At 34.5% G+C, this 17,541-nt stretch overlaps 3 protein-coding genes across 4 annotated transcripts; 1 reads left to right on the plus strand and 2 right to left on the minus strand.

Moving 5' to 3' along the window:
- The first annotated feature begins 2,016 nt into the window (after positions 1-2,016).
- Positions 2,017-7,221, plus strand: LOC107829200 (uncharacterized). Its single transcript, XM_016656664.2, has 14 exons — positions 2,017-2,324; positions 2,452-2,563; positions 2,693-2,805; positions 3,079-3,201; positions 3,318-3,526; positions 4,815-4,890; positions 5,137-5,223; positions 5,328-5,408; positions 5,695-5,727; positions 5,830-5,883; positions 6,004-6,045; positions 6,474-6,552; positions 6,633-6,703; positions 6,867-7,221. The coding sequence occupies exons 1-14, from the start codon at positions 2,157-2,159 to the stop codon at positions 6,945-6,947; spliced, it is 1,329 nt and encodes a 442-aa protein (XP_016512150.1). The 5' UTR covers positions 2,017-2,156; the 3' UTR covers positions 6,948-7,221.
- A 900-nt stretch (positions 7,222-8,121) lies between these two features.
- Positions 8,122-10,319, minus strand: LOC107829199 (protein ASPARTIC PROTEASE IN GUARD CELL 1-like). Its single transcript, XM_016656663.1, has 2 exons — positions 9,425-10,319; positions 8,122-8,642 (listed from the first exon to the last, which is right to left on the minus strand). Exons 1-2 carry the CDS (start codon positions 10,317-10,319, stop codon positions 8,122-8,124), a joined length of 1,416 nt encoding a protein of 471 aa, XP_016512149.1.
- A 747-nt stretch (positions 10,320-11,066) lies between these two features.
- Positions 11,067-17,519, minus strand: LOC107829197 (uncharacterized). 2 transcript variants are annotated; one of them, XM_075218224.1, is made up of 5 exons: positions 17,178-17,519; positions 14,884-15,135; positions 14,507-14,650; positions 13,282-14,031; positions 11,067-11,373 (listed from the first exon to the last, which is right to left on the minus strand). In XM_075218224.1, exons 1-5 carry the CDS (start codon positions 17,286-17,288, stop codon positions 11,152-11,154), a joined length of 1,479 nt encoding a protein of 492 aa, XP_075074325.1. In that variant the 5' UTR covers positions 17,289-17,519; the 3' UTR covers positions 11,067-11,151. The 2 variants fall into 2 exon arrangements, with proteins under 2 accessions (XP_075074325.1, XP_075074324.1); XM_075218223.1 differs by having other exon boundaries at positions 11,067-11,843.
- Between the last annotated feature and the right edge of the window lie 22 nt (positions 17,520-17,541).

Below are 17,541 nucleotides of genomic sequence, written 5' to 3' on the forward strand. Positions count from 1 at the left end.
TTTCCAATTCGAGAAAGTGATTTTTTTTTGAAGTAAACGATATTTTTCTCTCACAAAATTGAAATATTATTTTAAAGTAGAATGCCTATAGAATACAATTTTAATTTTTATATATATATTTTTTTAACTTAACTTCAAAAGTTTCTTTTTTCTTTTTCCTTCAAATTTCTCAGTGTTTTATGTCCAAATGCCTACTAATAGGACTCGAGAGGAACTCCTTTTGCAACTAATTATAAATGATAAAAGAAAGAGGAATTTTCAGAAACCACTATTGTTTAGTGTCTATTAACTTTCTATAGCTACCATATACATAATTACTTCCTATAGCTACTATTCAGTAGTTACGATAATGTATTTATTGTATTCGCGTTGTTGTATTCATGAATACAACAACAAAAAATACCTAAAAATCAGGGTAGTCCAGCTGTACGCACATATATTCACATGTATTCGCGCCATCTATTCATGAATACAATAGCAAAAAGTGCCTAAAATTAGGACAATCCAGCTGTACACGCATATATTCACATGTATTCATGCTGCTGTATTCATGAATACAACAGTAAAAAACACAAAAAATCAGGCAAGTCCAGCTGTATGCACATGTATTCACATGTATTTGCGTCATGTATTCATGAATACAGCAGCAAAAAGCGCCTAAAATCAGGACAGTCCAGCTGTACGTGCATATATTCACATGTATTTGCATTGTTGTATTCATGAATACAACAGTAAAAAACGCCTAAAATTAGGACAGTCCAGTTGTATGTGCATATATTCACGCCATTTATTCATGAATACAATAATATCAATCACCTTAAAAATATGTATGTCCAGCTGTCTAAGAGAGAGGAAAAACATAAATAGCGTATTTAATGCCCTATTTCATGCTTCAATTGTAGTATATACCATAATACTTATTTTGGTATAAAATATAAAAAGTAAATATAGAAAATAATATTTTAAAATAATTTTAGTTTATAATAAATAAGACGTATACCTTTGCTTTAGGAGCTATAGGAGGTAAAATTTTCTTAAAAAAACCTATGTTGCTCTAGTCTTATGTCGGATACTCCAAAAGTTATTTATGTCTCGAAGGATCTCATACGGATGCAACAATATTTTTAAACAATTCTAACAACATAAAGAAAAATTAGAAAGAAAAAAGAGCTGAATACCTAAGTTACCAAACTAGTACACCTGCATCATTACTCAATTATTCTAGTCAAACTAATGATAGGTAGTTTAGAGTGTTCACTCATAGTGCAGAGCATGACCTAATTGGTCCATGTATGATAGAACCCTTTAAAAGACCTGTTAGTTGGAGGTTGGTACTTCACAAAATAAAATAAAAATACTATTTTTAATCATGATTTGAATTAGGATTTGCCCTTTAAAGGACTCTTAATCCGTTCTCTTTTATAACAACAACGATTCAGTAAAATCTAACAAGTGGAGTCTGGAAATGATAGTGTGTACGAGATCTTACTCCTACCTCGATGGGGAAGAGAGGCTATTTTCGATAGACCCTCGGCTGAAGAAGACGGAAAAAACGAGAAGAGATCATATATCTAGAGGCAGATCCATGATTTAAAATCTATGGGTTCAACTTTTCAAATTTTTAACATTGAACCCATTATATTTTTAAAGTTATGGGTTCAAATCTATTATTTTTTGCAATTTAATGAGTTTTTACACATAAATTTCTACTCTGCGTCGAAAGTTATGGGTTCAATTGAACCCATAACTAACACACTACATTCGCCTATGCATATATCAGTACCATCAACAGAAAACATAGAAATAGTAACAACATCATAAAAAGCAAAAAATTGATGACATGTAATAACAATAACTAGTAATTTTACTAAGGCCCGTAGCAATGAAAAATAGAAGGATAGTGTGAACACAACATTAATCACTCGCCGTTCTCTTTTACACCAACCATTAATTAGTAAGACTTAATTATTCTATTTTCGATGAATAAATTGTCAACTCTTCATACATATAGATAGACAAAAGAAAGGTATTCAAGAAATGAATAAGTAATACTAGATTATTTTTTTTGATAATATTGAGAGGTAAGTAACTACATGTTTGTTCAAACCTGCAACAACTATCTATTCAGTTTATAGTGTAGCTCAACAGGAGAGAAAATGGATAGTAAGATTAGCAGTTTGAAACATCTGTTTGTGACAGTATTTCTCTCAAATTTTGCGTTAAATGTGGTGAATCCAGCAATGACTGATATCACTATGGATGCACTTTGCCCTTCTCAAGACAAATGCTCTCTTGCCATTTATCTTTCTGGTTTACAGCAGGCTGTAAGTAGCAACTCCATCTGAAAGAATCGGCTCACATCAATTATTCTATTTTTTATAGAAAAAAATACGGATTTGCCCGTTTCGAATAATTTGATTATTCTAAATTCTTGATGATCAATTCATTTAGATTATGGGGCTTGGATCAATGTTGATGATGCCACTGATTGGAAACTTATCTGATGTATATGGAAGAAAAGCTCTGCTCATTGTCCCTGTCACTGCCTCCATTCTTCCATCTGGTAAAATTTGTCTTTTTCGCATGCAACTGAGTATATTTTCGATAAAATTCTTTCTAAAAATATCAGCAAAACTGTTCTTCCATGTCAATTGTCGTAGAATTATCACTAATTTCTTATTTTTTTTTAAAGTAATAATGGCATATAGGAGGACTACAAACTATTTCTATGCCTACTATGTCGTAAGGACCCTGACTGGCATGCTCAGCGATACTGGCATTCAGTGCCTACCCATTGCTTATGCGGTATTATTTCATTTGAATTTTAGCCTAATCCATTGTTATTTCTTTCTAAGGTTTTTATTGATGGTATTTATATATTGTCTCTTTTCGTTTTCTGAGCCGAGGGTCTATCGGAAACAGTCTCTCTACCCTCGGGTAGGGGTAAAGGTCTGCGTACATACTGCCCTCCCCAGACTCCACTAATAGAATTTCACTGGGTTGTTGTTGCTTTTGTTGACTTTATATTAACTCGATATTTATCGACTCTAAATTTTGAATTCGTATTTGTTAAATTAGGCAGATTGCATATCAGAAGAGAAGCGTGCTTCTGCTATTGGAATTGTGGCAGGTGTAGGCTCTGCTGCATATTTATGTGGTACCTTTGCTGCTCGTTTCCTCTCCACAGCTCAAATATTTCTGGTTAATTTACATCTCTCTTTATCATCTTCTTAATTATTTCTATTTTGTGACTAATTAACTGTACATTGCTCTTAGTTTCAGTTATAATTTGTTAAATAATTGTTGGATTAATGAAGGTGTCATCTATTTCTTCAACGGCCGCGGCAGTATACATGACAATATTTCTAAAGGAGACAACTCGTATTAATAAGAACGACGATGCTCTCAATCAACCCATATTAACCAATAATGCTGATGAGTCTGGAGGCGATGATTCCTCGGAGAAAACGCTGAGTCCAAAAAGTATTCCGTCGTTTTACCATATTATTAGGTTGCTCAAGAGTAGGTAAGATGATGACATTACCTACAACTTTCTAGTCTACCTTCTAACATTTGGTAGGTAAAATAATACAACGTGATACATATGTAGTGCCAATAAAAACTATAAAAGAAAATTAGACTATCATTAATGCGTTGTTGGTATCTTAGGCCTGTTTAAGTACTTATTTTGTAGTTGAAAAAGTCATAAAATTTTTTTATTGGTTGTTGGTATCTTATGCCTGTTTAAGTACTTATTTTGTAGTTGAAAAAGTCATAAATATTTTTTATTATTCAATTAACACTTTTAAGCTATTACTTCGGTTATCTCTATTTTATCTCCTAACCAGGGGCGGATTTAGAGGGTCAGAGGGGTTCACCCCTTTTTCCGAAAAATTACATTGTGTATATAAGGCAAAATTTATTTTTTTACCTCTATATATTATTTTTTGAATCTCTTTCATATTACCCAAAAGCGTAGCTCAGTGATAAAGGGGTTCAAAACCTTTGTGTTGTAATTGGTTAAATTCTCACAACCCACAATTTCTTTTAATTTTTTTTTTAAACCCCTTTAGTGAAAATTCTGCCTCAGCCACCGCTTCTAACCTTAGACATATCAGAATCAAAAAGTGTGAAAGTGACTATTGATATATAAAAGCATGCATGAAGATAATTTTTTTTTTTTATCATTGATGGTTCCTACCTTTTGAAAAACAACTTTACACCTCTCTATTCTTCATTACTCGAACTTCTTTCACCCAAAAAGGGAGGAAAAAAAAATCCTTTCACAAATCACAATTATGGGGTCCCAACCCCATACCAAGTTGGATGTCTTCAGCAATAAAATTTAAGTAACAATTAAAACAAACATCGTATTTAAAGTAACGATACGATACTGGATTATGCATGCCCTGCTTCCTGCTTTTTCAGAAAATTCTATCTCTAACTGCATTTCAATTCCAAGTTAGCTTAGGTCGATAGGGTTGATTAGGGCAGCCCCATGCACTAAATTCCCGTTATGCGCGGGGTTTGGGGAATGGTCGGACCACAAGAATTTATTGTACGCATCTTATCCCACATTTCTACAAGAGGCTGTTTTTACGGCTTGAACCCGTGATCTTCTGGTCATGTAGCAATAACTTTACCAGTTACGCCAATACGCCCCTTCAAATAAGGTTGATTAGGTTAAACAAAATAAAATCGAAGTGTATGCATTATAAGTTTAAGAAAGAAATGAAATAAGCAACACATTTTGATTGTGCATTTTGCTCAGATTTATTAACTTTTCTCATTGTTCTTTTATCCTGTTTTGGCAGCACCACATTTTCATTGGCGACAAGTATTGCTTTCTTATATGGTATTGGTGAGGGTGGAATACGAACTCCATTTATGGTACTCATTTTATAGCTCTCTTAAGTGTCAATTCCATAGAGAATTAGTAAACCTCACAAAAAAAAAAAAAAAAAAACAGCCCGGACCACAAGGATCTATCATACGCAGCCTTATCCTGCATTTCTGCAAGATGCTATTTCCACGGCTCGAATCTGTGACATCCTGGTCACATGACGACAACTTTACCAGTTACGCCAAGGCTCCCCTTCAAAACTCACAACTAACATTTTTTTGATTATTTTGTAGTACTTTTTAAGGGCTCGATTTCAATACAACAAAGACAATTTTGCTATTCTAATGTTGATTTGCTACGGTGGAGCAACATTTTCTCAGGTATAAGTTCAAATTGATTTCGTCCAGTAGATCAAGTTAATTTCACGTAATTTTTGTGCTTACAATAATTTTGTAATTAATTCCTCTTCAATTTTTTCGAGCAGTTGATCTTAGTGCCTAAGTTGGCTCCTATAATACGAGAAGAGACGATACTTTCCTCGGCGCTCATAGCTGGTTTTACCAATGTATGTGCCTTCTACGATTTCGTGGAATTTCTCTCTATTTTATTTCTCCTTTTTTGGTTCTTATTGCTATATTTTGAAAGAGTATTAAGTTACGTGGACGGTATAAAAAATATTTACACAAAGAGATCACTTAAAAGGTAATAAAAACAATAATTTTATATAACCAATATTGGTTTGTAACCTTGAAAAAGGGGTAAGTAACTTATTATAACATATTAAATCATTAAAATATTTAGATTTTCACACTACGAGCGTACATAACTTAAATTTTCTGGTTATTCTGCAGATGCTAATAGATAGTATTGCATGGGCAGCCTGGGTAAGATAAAGCTTTGAAATTTACTATTGAGGTCTCAGCATATATATTTCCTAATTCAAGATCTTTATTTTTTACATTTGTCACAATTTTTCATGATTTCAGGTTCCTTATATAGTTGCTTTGTTTCCTATGTTTCTCTTCCTAGCAAAACCAGCTGTAAGTTGTTTCTTATTTTCTCCGAAAAATAATGGAGTACTTTTCAATTTTTTATTATTATTATTTTTTTGATTGATTATCATGGTTGTAATATTAACCTAAATGTTTTATTCAATCTAGTTACAAAGCATTGTTTCAAAACAAGTTGGGCCAAACGAACAGGTAATTTAGCATAAGTACCTTTCATTAGCTATATACATCACTGTGGTATACAATTGACCTTGATTTACACTTTTGTACAAGCTAAGATTACAATATTATGATCTAATTAAACTATGAAAAGTATCTTTATATACTATATAAGTGAGACTTGTAACCTAGAAAATAAGGCAGGTAACCTAATACAACATGTTAAAATATACCGATAGTATAAAGTTCTTTTCAAACTATTAGAGAAAACAAGTCAGAATCCTAAACAATATTTTTTTTTTTTTTTTGAAAAAATCCTCCCAAATTAGGAGGTTCTACAGTGTTTTCACACTTTCCCTCTAGAGTGACTCGAACCCACGTAGGTGCTTTTACATTTATTTTTGAATTTGATTGTTATATAAATGAATGTTCCATTAATTGTTATTTTGTCGACCTAGTAGGGAATTGCTCAAGGGTGCATTTCAGGCGTAAACTCCTTCGCCAATATTCTCTCTCCATTTATATTTAGTCCTTTGACAGGTAACTAATTAATTTGTTATTCACTTTATGTGTTTAATTTGACCTAAATTTTCAAACTAACAACGTTCATCTCTTTATAGATCTTTTCTTATCTGAGAGAGCTCCATTTAATTATCCTGGTTTTAGTATGTTTTGCATCGGCCTTGCTTGGGTAAGCAATATACTTATTAACCTTTTTCTTGTTTTCTATTGTTTTCTTTTTCTTAGTTGTTCTTCTTAGTTGTTATGATAGTGTAATTTTTTTTTAATATTATCATCTCGTAAAAGTTAAATACAGTTACCTTAATAATGATTTCCTCCAATGTTTTGTGCAGTTGATAGCATTTATTCCTAGCATGATGATAAGGTTTGGTTCCTACAATTCAAGACTCAAAATCAGGGACGTCGTCTGCTAGGAGGCTTGAAGGAGTATTCAACAAAGGCTATATTTGTAAATCTTTCCTATGTACACAATCTTCAAATGGTTAAAAATGGATTTGTTTTATTTAATTTTTTTTTATCTTTCCTGATGGTAAGCAACCCCCACTTCCAACCGAGAGGTTGTGAGTTCGAGTCTCCCCAAGAGCAAGGTGGGAAGTTCTTGGAGGGAAGGATGCCGAGGGTCTATTTGGAAACAGTCTCTCTACCCTAGGGTAGGGGTAAGGTCTGCGTACACACTACCCTCCCCAGACCCCATTGTTTTTGTCTTTCCTGAGGCAATGAATATATTTGATGTATTTGGTAGGAAGATTTTAGTTTCTCATCCAATTTTTTTGTAGTATCAAAATGATATTACTTGATAAACTTGTGACACTTTAATATTCTTTGCTACTTATATTTGAAATTGCACGTAGAAGGAAGATACACGATATAATTAAATGCTTTTGATCCTTTTTATATACATTTATTTTTGTCAAAGATACTCAAGATGACATAGCCATAAAAGTGGCATTAAGATAAAGAAGTATTCAGATGCTGTCTTGCCATTTTTAAAGCTCTTTTTTTACCATTATCTATAGCAATCCAATTATTAGTTTATACATTTTTTACATTATTCTAATGAAGTTTTTTTTCCAGTCAATTACACACATTTTAACTAATCCATCGACAAGCACGGATACTGATTTATTATATTTTGACAATAGAGAGAAAATTGTTGGCAAAAGTCAAAATAGGAATCTCATTATTAAGCAATCATCCCACTATGCTATAATAATTAATTAATACCCGTTTATGATCTCAAAATTAATGTTTACACCTTTGATAGGTCAAAAATTCTAAACTATCACATATATGGAAAAGTTGAGTAACTAATTAATTCCCTTCTAAAATCATCATATTTCAAATATTCATTGACTAAGAAGAAGGGTTTAATTAGCGCATTACAAAGAACAATATGCACATTTCACATTTAAATACTAAAATATAATAATGCAATCACAATATTTCGTTCTTTTTTAAAATAAAGGCGGCGTTCTTTCTTTTTTAAATTCGATGTTCGATCAAACATCACCATATATATAAACATATGATACTATCACCCAATAACGAATTGACACATAACAATAATATAATAACCTTTTATATTTTTTATTCACAAGCATCTGGTGAAAATGTCAACCACCATGCATCAATATCAAAAGTCAACCCAAAAGTCTGTAATACATTGGCACCAATTACAGAAAAATTATGACTCGAACTACGAAAACCCATGCAGTATTTTTTCCGATACAATATCATCACTTGTTGTTGTCTCGCTTCAAGAGGTATTATATTGAATTTAAAATAAAACCTAACAACTGGAAAATTGGCCCAATTAATATTATTATCTGCCAAATAACAAGTATCAAATGGTTCTGGTGGATTTTCATCCAATATCATACCTTTAACTTCAGACCTAAATATATACCTAAATTCGACATAAATATCAGCAGGAAATTGTGAAATAGAGGTTCCTGTATCTACAAACATACCACCATTTTTATCTGCACCCAAATTCCAATGTGCAGGATCAATAGGAACTTCTCTATCGTTAATGGTAATTTTCTCCAAGTCTCGTAAATAGTAAAATGAAGGATTAATATTGTTCCTCATCAGTGTTGTCCTTATACCTGTTGTCAAGTTAATTTCACGTATGGTCAGTAAATCTTATTTTTGAAAAAAAAATAAATTATCTTACTATATCAGTAAAGTTACAATAAAATTTTACCTACTACGTTGAGAATAACAACAATTTACTATAAAAACTAAGCTTTTCATGAAATCAGTTTTAATATATATTCTATATAATGGTACTTAGTTATAACAGCCAAAAAATTCAGAACAAATAAGGCTATTATAGAGAGTTTTGACTGTATAAGACAAAATTTACTCAAAATTAAGGTGAATCTACTGCTATAATGGATAAACTTTAGTGATTTTATCAACTTGCTTTAATATCACAAAATTCTATATTTGAATTAAAAAATCACTTAATATATATTATATACTTCTTCCGTTTACTTTTACTTATCACGTTTTTACTTTTTACGCACTTTAAGAAATAATAAATAAAGTACATAATTTACCATGATACCTCTATTAATTAGTGTATGGTCTAAATGGATTTAAAAAATGATTTAGAATGAGTAATTAATGCTAAGGGCAAAACAGAAAAAATAAAATATTTTTCTCTTGATATGCGAAAGTGGATAAGTAAAAATAAAAAAATATTTTTAGAATAGTGGATAAGTAAAAGTGAACGAGAGAGTATAAATAATATCCAAAACCTAGTAAGTTGTCTTTATTAGAATCAAGAACCAAATAAACTCAAAATTCTAACTCGGCCTATGATTGCTTTAATAGCAACAAAAAAAATATACGTTAAGTTCAATACGTGAAATTAATAACTCACCAGTTTTCCATGGGGTGTTGTGAAAGTTGAGTGTAGATGGCTTTCCTGAAGTAGAACTAGGAATGCATAAAGAGAATAATGTAGCAGCAAGTTGTGATTGTAATGAATATTTCTCAAATCCATTAGTATATAGACCAGCACCAAGACCAGCAATTCCACTTATTAATCTTGGGAATTTCTTAATCCCACTCATTTGATCTTTCCCACAACCAAATATTATTTTTGCTGAATCTTGGATTGAAGTAAATGTTATCATTTCATATGCCATAAATCCAGTCGAGATTGAACCATCACCATATGTTGTTTCATAATTACATTTTTGTTCTAGTCTAGAGCAAGAAATTCTCTGCCCTTGAAAACAACTTGATGTGTCAGTGACACAATTAATTTGTTGGAATGTTTTTGAGAGTGTTGAATCATATAATAAATTTCTCCTTTGTTCATAACATTTATTTGGTTCACATGGACCACATTGCCACCAAACATGACGACTTCCAGTGTCTATAAGCAAAAGTTCACGTTGTAATTCACTGCCAACCCAAAAGGGACTCACAATTAAACCACGAACTGAATATGTTGCTGTAGAATTTTCAGACGAGTATTCAGATTCAGACATGGAAAATAACATTTCTTGAGCAAAACGAGCATCGAGTAATGAATCATAATCCTTGAACTCTGATTTTTCGAATACATCGCGATGGTAAAGAGGAAAACTGAAAGAGGATGTTGAATGATAAGAAAGGTTGGAGATATCAAGAGCCATGAAATTTTTTCTGGCTTGCAAAATGGATGTGTAATTAAGGGAAAGATGAATGTTTTCACTTGTTGAAACAGAAATATTGGAGAATAGGAAAAGTAAGAGTGTCATGGCTAGAACATGGAGGAAATTTCCCATGTCTGAAACCTAATTACTCGCACATTATGTGCTTAATCCTAGCATTTATATAGGGTATATAATCTAATTAAATTCTTTCTGATCCGCTTATATCTCTCTAATCAAATCTTCTAAACAGGGAAAACATTAATAAATTACACAACGACAAAATTTATAGTTGATTAGCTTGATTCTTTTCCTTTTTTATTCTTTTGAAATCTTATGAAAGGAGCAAGTTAGGGAAAATATTGATGAAGATATAAATGGTTAAAATTTATCTCGATTGATGAATGGACTAAGGATGGCAACAAAGCTCCTCTATTTCACGATCTGTAGGAATACTTGTAGGATTATACCTAAGATAAGTAGGTTACGAGTGGGACTTTTTTTTAGATAACCGTGACTGTCCGAGTCAGTTTGTGCACATTTCGACTGTAACAATTTTGCCCACCAAAACAAACAAATAGGAAAAAATCACCAAATATTTTTTGCCTCCCCTAAGAGGTCATAATCCTAAATTTGGTGCTATTGAGTCAATTTCACCTATCCGAAAACAAAAGTTAAAAATCAAGAAGTTAAAAACAGGGATCTCCAATGAAACTATACAGGTGCTGTTGAAAGGAATAGGCTGCATTAAAACTTGTTTGCAAGTACTCTACCGTGCCAGACAAAGAGAAGCAGAACAAAAGCACAATCCACAGGAGACAATCCAAGGAGAATAGACATCAGGAGATTTCGGCTCAATTAAAAAGAAATCTTGCAAAGAAATAACAAATTCATGTTAAAAGATTTTGATTTATTCAGTATCTTATGTACACTTGTTGAAAATAGAGGTTGCAACCAAATAACTCAGTCAAAAACAGTTTTCAGCACTCGTAGTAGCTTCACCATCATCGGAAGAATTATCACTGTTTGCATCAAATGTCAAAATGAGTTGCAGAAGCTCTCTACCAACCTCTGAATTGTCTTCATTGCTCTCCGGGTTTGTTCTTTGCCTTTCCAGTGAAAATAGTTGCAACATTAGGTCCTCTGGAGAAGCCATGCGATGCATCCAGCCCCTTGCTTTAGGTCTCCGCTGGAAACAGAAAGTGCACAATTATCAGCACATGTAAGCGGCATTAGCATCTCCACGAGAACTAACATAATCCCTGCATTGTTGCAACATCATCATTCATCAGTGTCATTGTCATTCAAGTCATCATTGTCATAGTGTGAACTGCTAGGAGCATCTTGGTCATTATCAGAGGAATTGTCAAAATCAGAGTCCCCTACAGTGTCAAAAAACTCATCAGGATTTCCATACTCGTGGATATCTAAATCCTCAAACCCATCATCATCATCAGTGTCATCATTGTTGCCGTCACCATTGTCATCATCCATATCATCGAAGAAATCATCTTCATATTCTTCCATATTACTATCATCGTCATCCTCATTGTCACTACTACCACCATAATCACTGTCACTCCCGTCATCAAAGAAGTAGATCCCATTATCTTCATCACCGCCATAACCGAACAAATGAAATCGGCGAGGTACTGAACCCTTAATTTGATAGAAATATTAGAAGTAAAATTAGAGCTGCTTGGGCTTCCATAAAGATCAAATAGCAAGGATTTGGGATCTAACATCGTCTGTCTTTTAGGATAACTCATATATAACATCCCTACTACATGCACTTAACACACTCAAGAAAGGAGTCAGCTAAAATATGACTTCGTCAGTTCTAGCTTAAACAAGATATACCCTTTTTGGGATAATTGACTCTACCATTACCAAAATTAGTTATTCTAACATGATTACATTGACAGTAATTCTTTTATGAGAAACGACACAATACAAGAGTGATGGCATAAAGATAATGATTGAATAATGCACATACATGGATTAGGACTATACCGCAGAAATACAAGAAAAAAGTAGCTAATTGAATAAATAAATTGCGTCCCCGCACCACTGAACTCCCGCAACCCCAGAAAGATACTCGAATCTTTTCAAACTTTCCGCTTCCTAGATTCACCTGATCCTGCTTCATTTTCCAAGTAACATTCCTTAGCCTTTTTTTTTTTTTTTTTTTGGGGGGGGGGGGGGGGAGGGGGGATTTTGGTGTGTGTGTGTGTGGAAATATAAAATCCTTTCTCAGTAGGACACTTCAGTGAAACTAATTCATCTTTTTTTCCCAGCAGAGGGAAACCTCATACCTTTGTGGCTTTCTTTTCTTGATAAGGTGATAAAATCTAGTACTCCATGTAACAGGAAAATTCCCAGAAAGCAAGAGGTATAACAGAAGTGCTGAATCAACATAAAAATGATTCTCTACAAAATGACATTCAATCATGTGTAATAACAAGAACCTCATCCATGCAATATACCTTTGTCACTGTCTGGATGATGGCTACCAAAATATTTGAATTCTTTTGGATAGAGACAACAATAATGAACAAGAGCATCCTCGAGAGCTTTTCCAGATAATATCAAGTTAAATGAAGTTTAATATTGGATGCAGCTGAAATAAAAAACATTCAAATTTCACAAGATGATATTTCTACTAGTTTTGATACTCCCTATTAGTTAGATAAATTTTTAACGAAACCAAGAGAGACCAGTACAAAGTTTGAATGTATAATTGTCAACCATTTGTTGTATTGCAATACATCAAATAAGCTGTAGTCCCATTACTAGCTTAGCTTTACTCGTGTGATCAGGATGTGTAGGCAGCTGAAATCAAGAGAACATGCTAATGCATAATTTATTACCCCTACAATCTTAGGTTATACCTGAAAATGATGAACCAAGTTTATAATGACCCAATGATAAAATCTTGAGATATTGAGAACAAATTAAATGTTTCCCATCCATTGTCCATCAATAGAAGTAACTTGCGTACTACTTCCAACAAAACTGTTCGGAAGAACAAGCTAAAGAACCTACAACAACGAAATTTACCTCTTCATATTTGAGTTTTTATTTTGATATCACATACCTGTTGAATATTTGCAGGTAAAATAGCTCTTTCAATGGCTTTTGGAGTCCATATCTTTATGTCACTCTCAATTCCACTGCTGGCAAGCACTGCGGTATGAGGATGGGACTCAATGCAGTTCACTACGTGCTTATCTGCTTCCATAACACGAACAAGATCCCCACCCTTTTTCTTCCATATGAAAATTCTACCACAGTCTGATCCACTCACAACATATTCACACTTGGGCCCAAAAAAATTCACGCCCTTTACTGTTTCAGAGTTCCTGTGCCCCTTGTAGACTTGTGGACCAATGTTTTCTCCCGTCTCTATGTCAGCTGGAGATGCACCAGATTCGTGATCTTGGCTCATTTCACCCTCATCACTGTCATTGTACAATGGCGAAGTAGGGGATGGATCAGGTCCCAGCCCCATGTCCTTTGTGAAAAGATAAATAAACTCTTCATTATATGTAACAAGAAGCTCACTCTGGTCAGAGAAAGCCAAGCCTGTTATCCCCACATTCTCATCACCAACTAGATGTGGGGGACAGAAATAGTCAACCGGTTGGCCAAAATCAGTGGATCCATCCCACTTATATTTGCGGATGTCGAAAATTCTTGTAAATTCATCTGATCCAGCAACAGCAAACAGATAGGGATTTCTTGGATCTATTGTAATTGCATTTAGATGAAGTATGGACATATATCTCCTCATCCGCTGAGGTCGGCAAGTAAAAAGCTCTGTAGCGGTGTTTGTTCTCAAATCTATCTGTAAGAACACATTGATTCAGACCATTAGCCATATAAAGCTCAGATGAAAAGAAGCTATGAGAAACCTCGACCACAACCATACCTATTTGTCAAAGTCTCAGTCTCTTTGTATTTCAGTGTTTTAGTATTTCTGTTTTGCTCTTCTTATTCCCATTAAGCCCATAGATTTTTAGCAATCATTTACAAAAATATAGAGGACATTATGTCATTATTTTACTTCAACATATACTCCTTAATAGTTTGATTTAAAACAATGTTTACAACTTTACATATATACTGTTTCCAAACATAAGGACAAAGTTGTTCCAGTAAATGAGAGAGGGAAAAAAAGAAGAAGAAAAGAAGCAATCTTCTACTACCAGCGAAAGAGATATATTGAATTCAAACTAATGAGTAATATCATAAATATAAAAAGTTTTCCATGAGATGATGGAAAGGGCTATAGAACTACAGGAACCACGACAGTAACTCACATGTTGAACTAACCCATCTTCTCCACAAGTGTAAAAAATATGAGGGCTTGCAGGCTCAATTGCCAATTTGTGTGCTCGTCCTTGATGTTTGGCCAGCAACTTGGTTTCCACCTTCCCATGTTCTAGAATCTGTGCTTGTCTCACCTGCATGATTGTTATCATTAAATTGTGTAAAATAACAGTATCTTTGATGTAGTAGCAGAAGCAAACTATAATCCTTTTGCAATTTTGAAGTAAATCTGCAACCCATAAGAAGGAAATAAGTGCTTCCCTTTCAGGAAGATCAAGGAAATAGAGGGCAAAGACAGCATACTATTTAGGAAGGTGATGCCCTACATGAAACATCATGAAGAAAGAAACCCAAGAAAAGAAGTTACCTGTCCATCCGCAGCACAGGTAACAATGCTTCGATCATCAGTGTATGGCATAATTTTTGCTTGAAAGACATTGTTATGATGACCTGAATGGAACGAGAGCACAACTTTCCCAGTTTCCCAGTCCCAGAGTATGACCTTTTGGTCATCAGAGCCTGATATGACTATGTCCCCATCAACATTGAAGCTAACTGTATTAACACAGCCCCTGTGCTTCTCCAGCTTCCGCAAGACATCAAGTCGTAGCACGAGATCCTGGTACAACAGTTAGCAGGCTCCAGGTTCTGAGACTTACTTGGAATATAAATAGGACACAGCTAAGAATCTCTATTCAAATGAAAATAAACTCTTCAGCTGATATCATATTTAATATACTTTCAAAATAATTAAGGACGGAAACGGAGAAGGTATTGCACTTATAAACCACTTCACCCTTAACTAAGTCAATGCAACAATTAAGCAAACTGATTTTGTTTCAAATTTACAATCCTATCTCTCTCTCTCTCTCTACTTGTTAATGAAATAAAAAAAAAAATCTTGTCAAAAGGCGGTAAGGAAGTGCTTATTAAAAGCACTTTATTGAGTATGCCCACCTATTACTTGTCCCTGTTGCAAGCGCCGGTGAGCATCACAGAAAAATTGGAGCAGCTTCAAAGGAATTTTCTTTGGAATGCGGCGGATGGAACTAGAAAGTTTCATCTAGTGAATTGGCAGACAGTCACTTCCCCAAAGAAGTGGGGTGGCCTTAGAGTAAAAGATCTTAGGGTATTCAACAGAGCTTTATTGGGGAAGTGGCTGTGGAGATTCGGGGTAGAAGAGCATGCCCTATGGAGGGAGGTCATAGTAGAAAGGTACGATTCCATGGGAGGGGGTTGGAGGACCAAGGCAATCACAACACCTTTCGGGTGTGGCATGTGGAGGAGCATCATGAAGAATTGGGAAGCATTCAATGACAACATCACTTACAGGGTGGGAGATGGGAGGAGAATCAGCTTTTGGAATCATAGGTGGTGTGGAGAGGATACTCCGAGGGTCTCATTCCCTCACGTCTTCAGAGTTTCAAACCAGAAGGAATTGATGGTCCAACAGATTCATAAGGAGCATGGAGGGTGAGCATGAAGGGGGGGTAGTATGGGACCTCTCATTTAGAAGGAACATGCAAGATTGGGAGATTGCGGAGCTCCAAGATTTGTTGACACTGCTATATGGGCAAGACAGGCCCCGGCCATCTTGTGATTCTTGGAGATGGGGTTTGCGTGGTGATGTTTGTTTACCGTAAAGTCCTTTTACCAGAGTATGTTGGTGAGAGAGGAGGCCACTTTTCCATACTCCTCGATCTGGATTCCTAAGGCGCCTACGAAGATGTGCTTTTTTGCATGGCTAACGGTGAGGGGAGTGATCTTGACTGCTGAAAATCTTCGAAAGAGAGGAATTACACTTGTTAGTTGGTGCTACATGTATAAAAGTTTAGGGGAAGAAGTTGATCATCTTTTGTTGCATTGCCATGTGTCCTCGGTTTTGTGGAGGGCAATCCTGAATCTTTTTGGTGTTCAATGGGTGATGTCAAGCACTGTAAAGGAGATGTTATATGGCTGGGCCGGTTTCTGTAGAAGAAGAAAGCAAAAGGCATGGAAGTTCGCCCCGTTAGCTCTCATGTGGATAGTTTTGGGGAGAGAAATAGGAGAGCTTTTGAGTGGATTGAGTCTCCTTTTTCACATCTTAAGAATAGTCTTTTATCTTTGATCGCTTTTTGGTGCACTCATATAGCCCCTACTTGTATAGAAGATTGGGCGTCTTTTGTAAATTCTCTACTCTTTGGTATACTTCCTGTATACGGGAGTTCTCTCCCTTTTGATTAATACAATTTACCTTATAAAAAAAAATGAAATAAATTTTTCTTCTCAACACAGAAAACAAAAGAAAGTTAATAACACAAAAGTCGAGACAAACAATAACCTAATCCGCCTTTGTTCCAAGCTTCACTTAGTGAAATAATAAATGCCACATAATCTATATCACTGATAATCTTAGGCTCAGTAAAACTAAAGATACAAACATGAATTGATGTCCAACGGTTAAGCAGCAGCAACTATAACAATAACAATAATAATAAAAAATGGGGAAAGCACTTCAGCTTAACATCTTTCAAGGATCACAATCAGTAAATGTTTAATACAATGACTTATGTATTTCCAGCGTAAAAATTGGCGTGACACTGTCACCTTTTTTTTGAGTGACAAGTTCGCCCTGATATATTTCAAGAGTTATCATAAACACATGTAAGACAAAAGTAGTACCTCAGAGGCAGCGAGACGGTGAGCGAAGTTTCTGGTAGAGAGAGCACCCACTTCACGTTTCCAAACATCCACAACTGCACAATCGACGCTACTTCTCGTCCTTTTCCTCATAATCAAAATCACAAATTGACTCAATTTGATGCCTGCCTTTTGGTTCTTCTACTATTTATATAAATTACTGGGAGTCAAATGACAATCGGATTGATTGAGACTGAATTTAATTAAGTTTTAATTCTGTATCACACGTCAATGGAGGATTGGAAGAAAGAGAGCGGCCCCTTGGAGGATCTCGCCGCTACTATACGCTTTGCTTCTTACTGCTTGTTTTTTGCAACAGCGACAAGCAAATAAAGAGACTCCATTT

Source organism: Nicotiana tabacum, chromosome 7 (genome assembly GCF_000715075.1).
Source record: "Nicotiana tabacum cultivar K326 chromosome 7, ASM71507v2, whole genome shotgun sequence".
In the NCBI taxonomy this organism is placed as follows: Eukaryota; Viridiplantae; Streptophyta; class Magnoliopsida; order Solanales; family Solanaceae; genus Nicotiana; species Nicotiana tabacum.

Bases quoted from the DNA above. Each gene is read 5' to 3' on its own strand.
- LOC107829199 (XM_016656663.1), bottom strand. From the start codon at position 10,319: ATGGGAAATTTCCTCCATGTTCTAGCCATGACACTCTTACTTTTCCTA. The intron at 8,643-9,424 runs GTGAGTTATTAA...ACTTGACAACAG, and splicing joins CAACACCCCATGGAAAACTG to GTATAAGGACAACACTGATG.
- LOC107829197 (XM_075218223.1), bottom strand. From the start codon at position 17,288: ATGAGGAAAAGGACGAGAAGTAGCGTCGATTGTGCAGTTGTGGATGTT. The intron at 14,651-14,883 runs GTAACTTCTTTT...ACAATCATGCAG, and splicing joins CCTGTGCTGCGGATGGACAG to GTGAGACAAGCACAGATTCT. The intron at 11,844-13,281 runs GTATGTGATATC...TATCAAATTAAG, and splicing joins TACCTGCAAATATTCAACAG to GGTTCAGTACCTCGCCGATT.
- LOC107829200 (XM_016656664.2), top strand. From the start codon at position 2,157: ATGGATAGTAAGATTAGCAGTTTGAAACATCTGTTTGTGACAGTATTT. The intron at 3,202-3,317 runs GTTAATTTACAT...GGATTAATGAAG, and splicing joins CCACAGCTCAAATATTTCTG to GTGTCATCTATTTCTTCAAC. The intron at 6,704-6,866 runs GTAAGCAATATA...TGTTTTGTGCAG, and splicing joins TTTGCATCGGCCTTGCTTGG to TTGATAGCATTTATTCCTAG.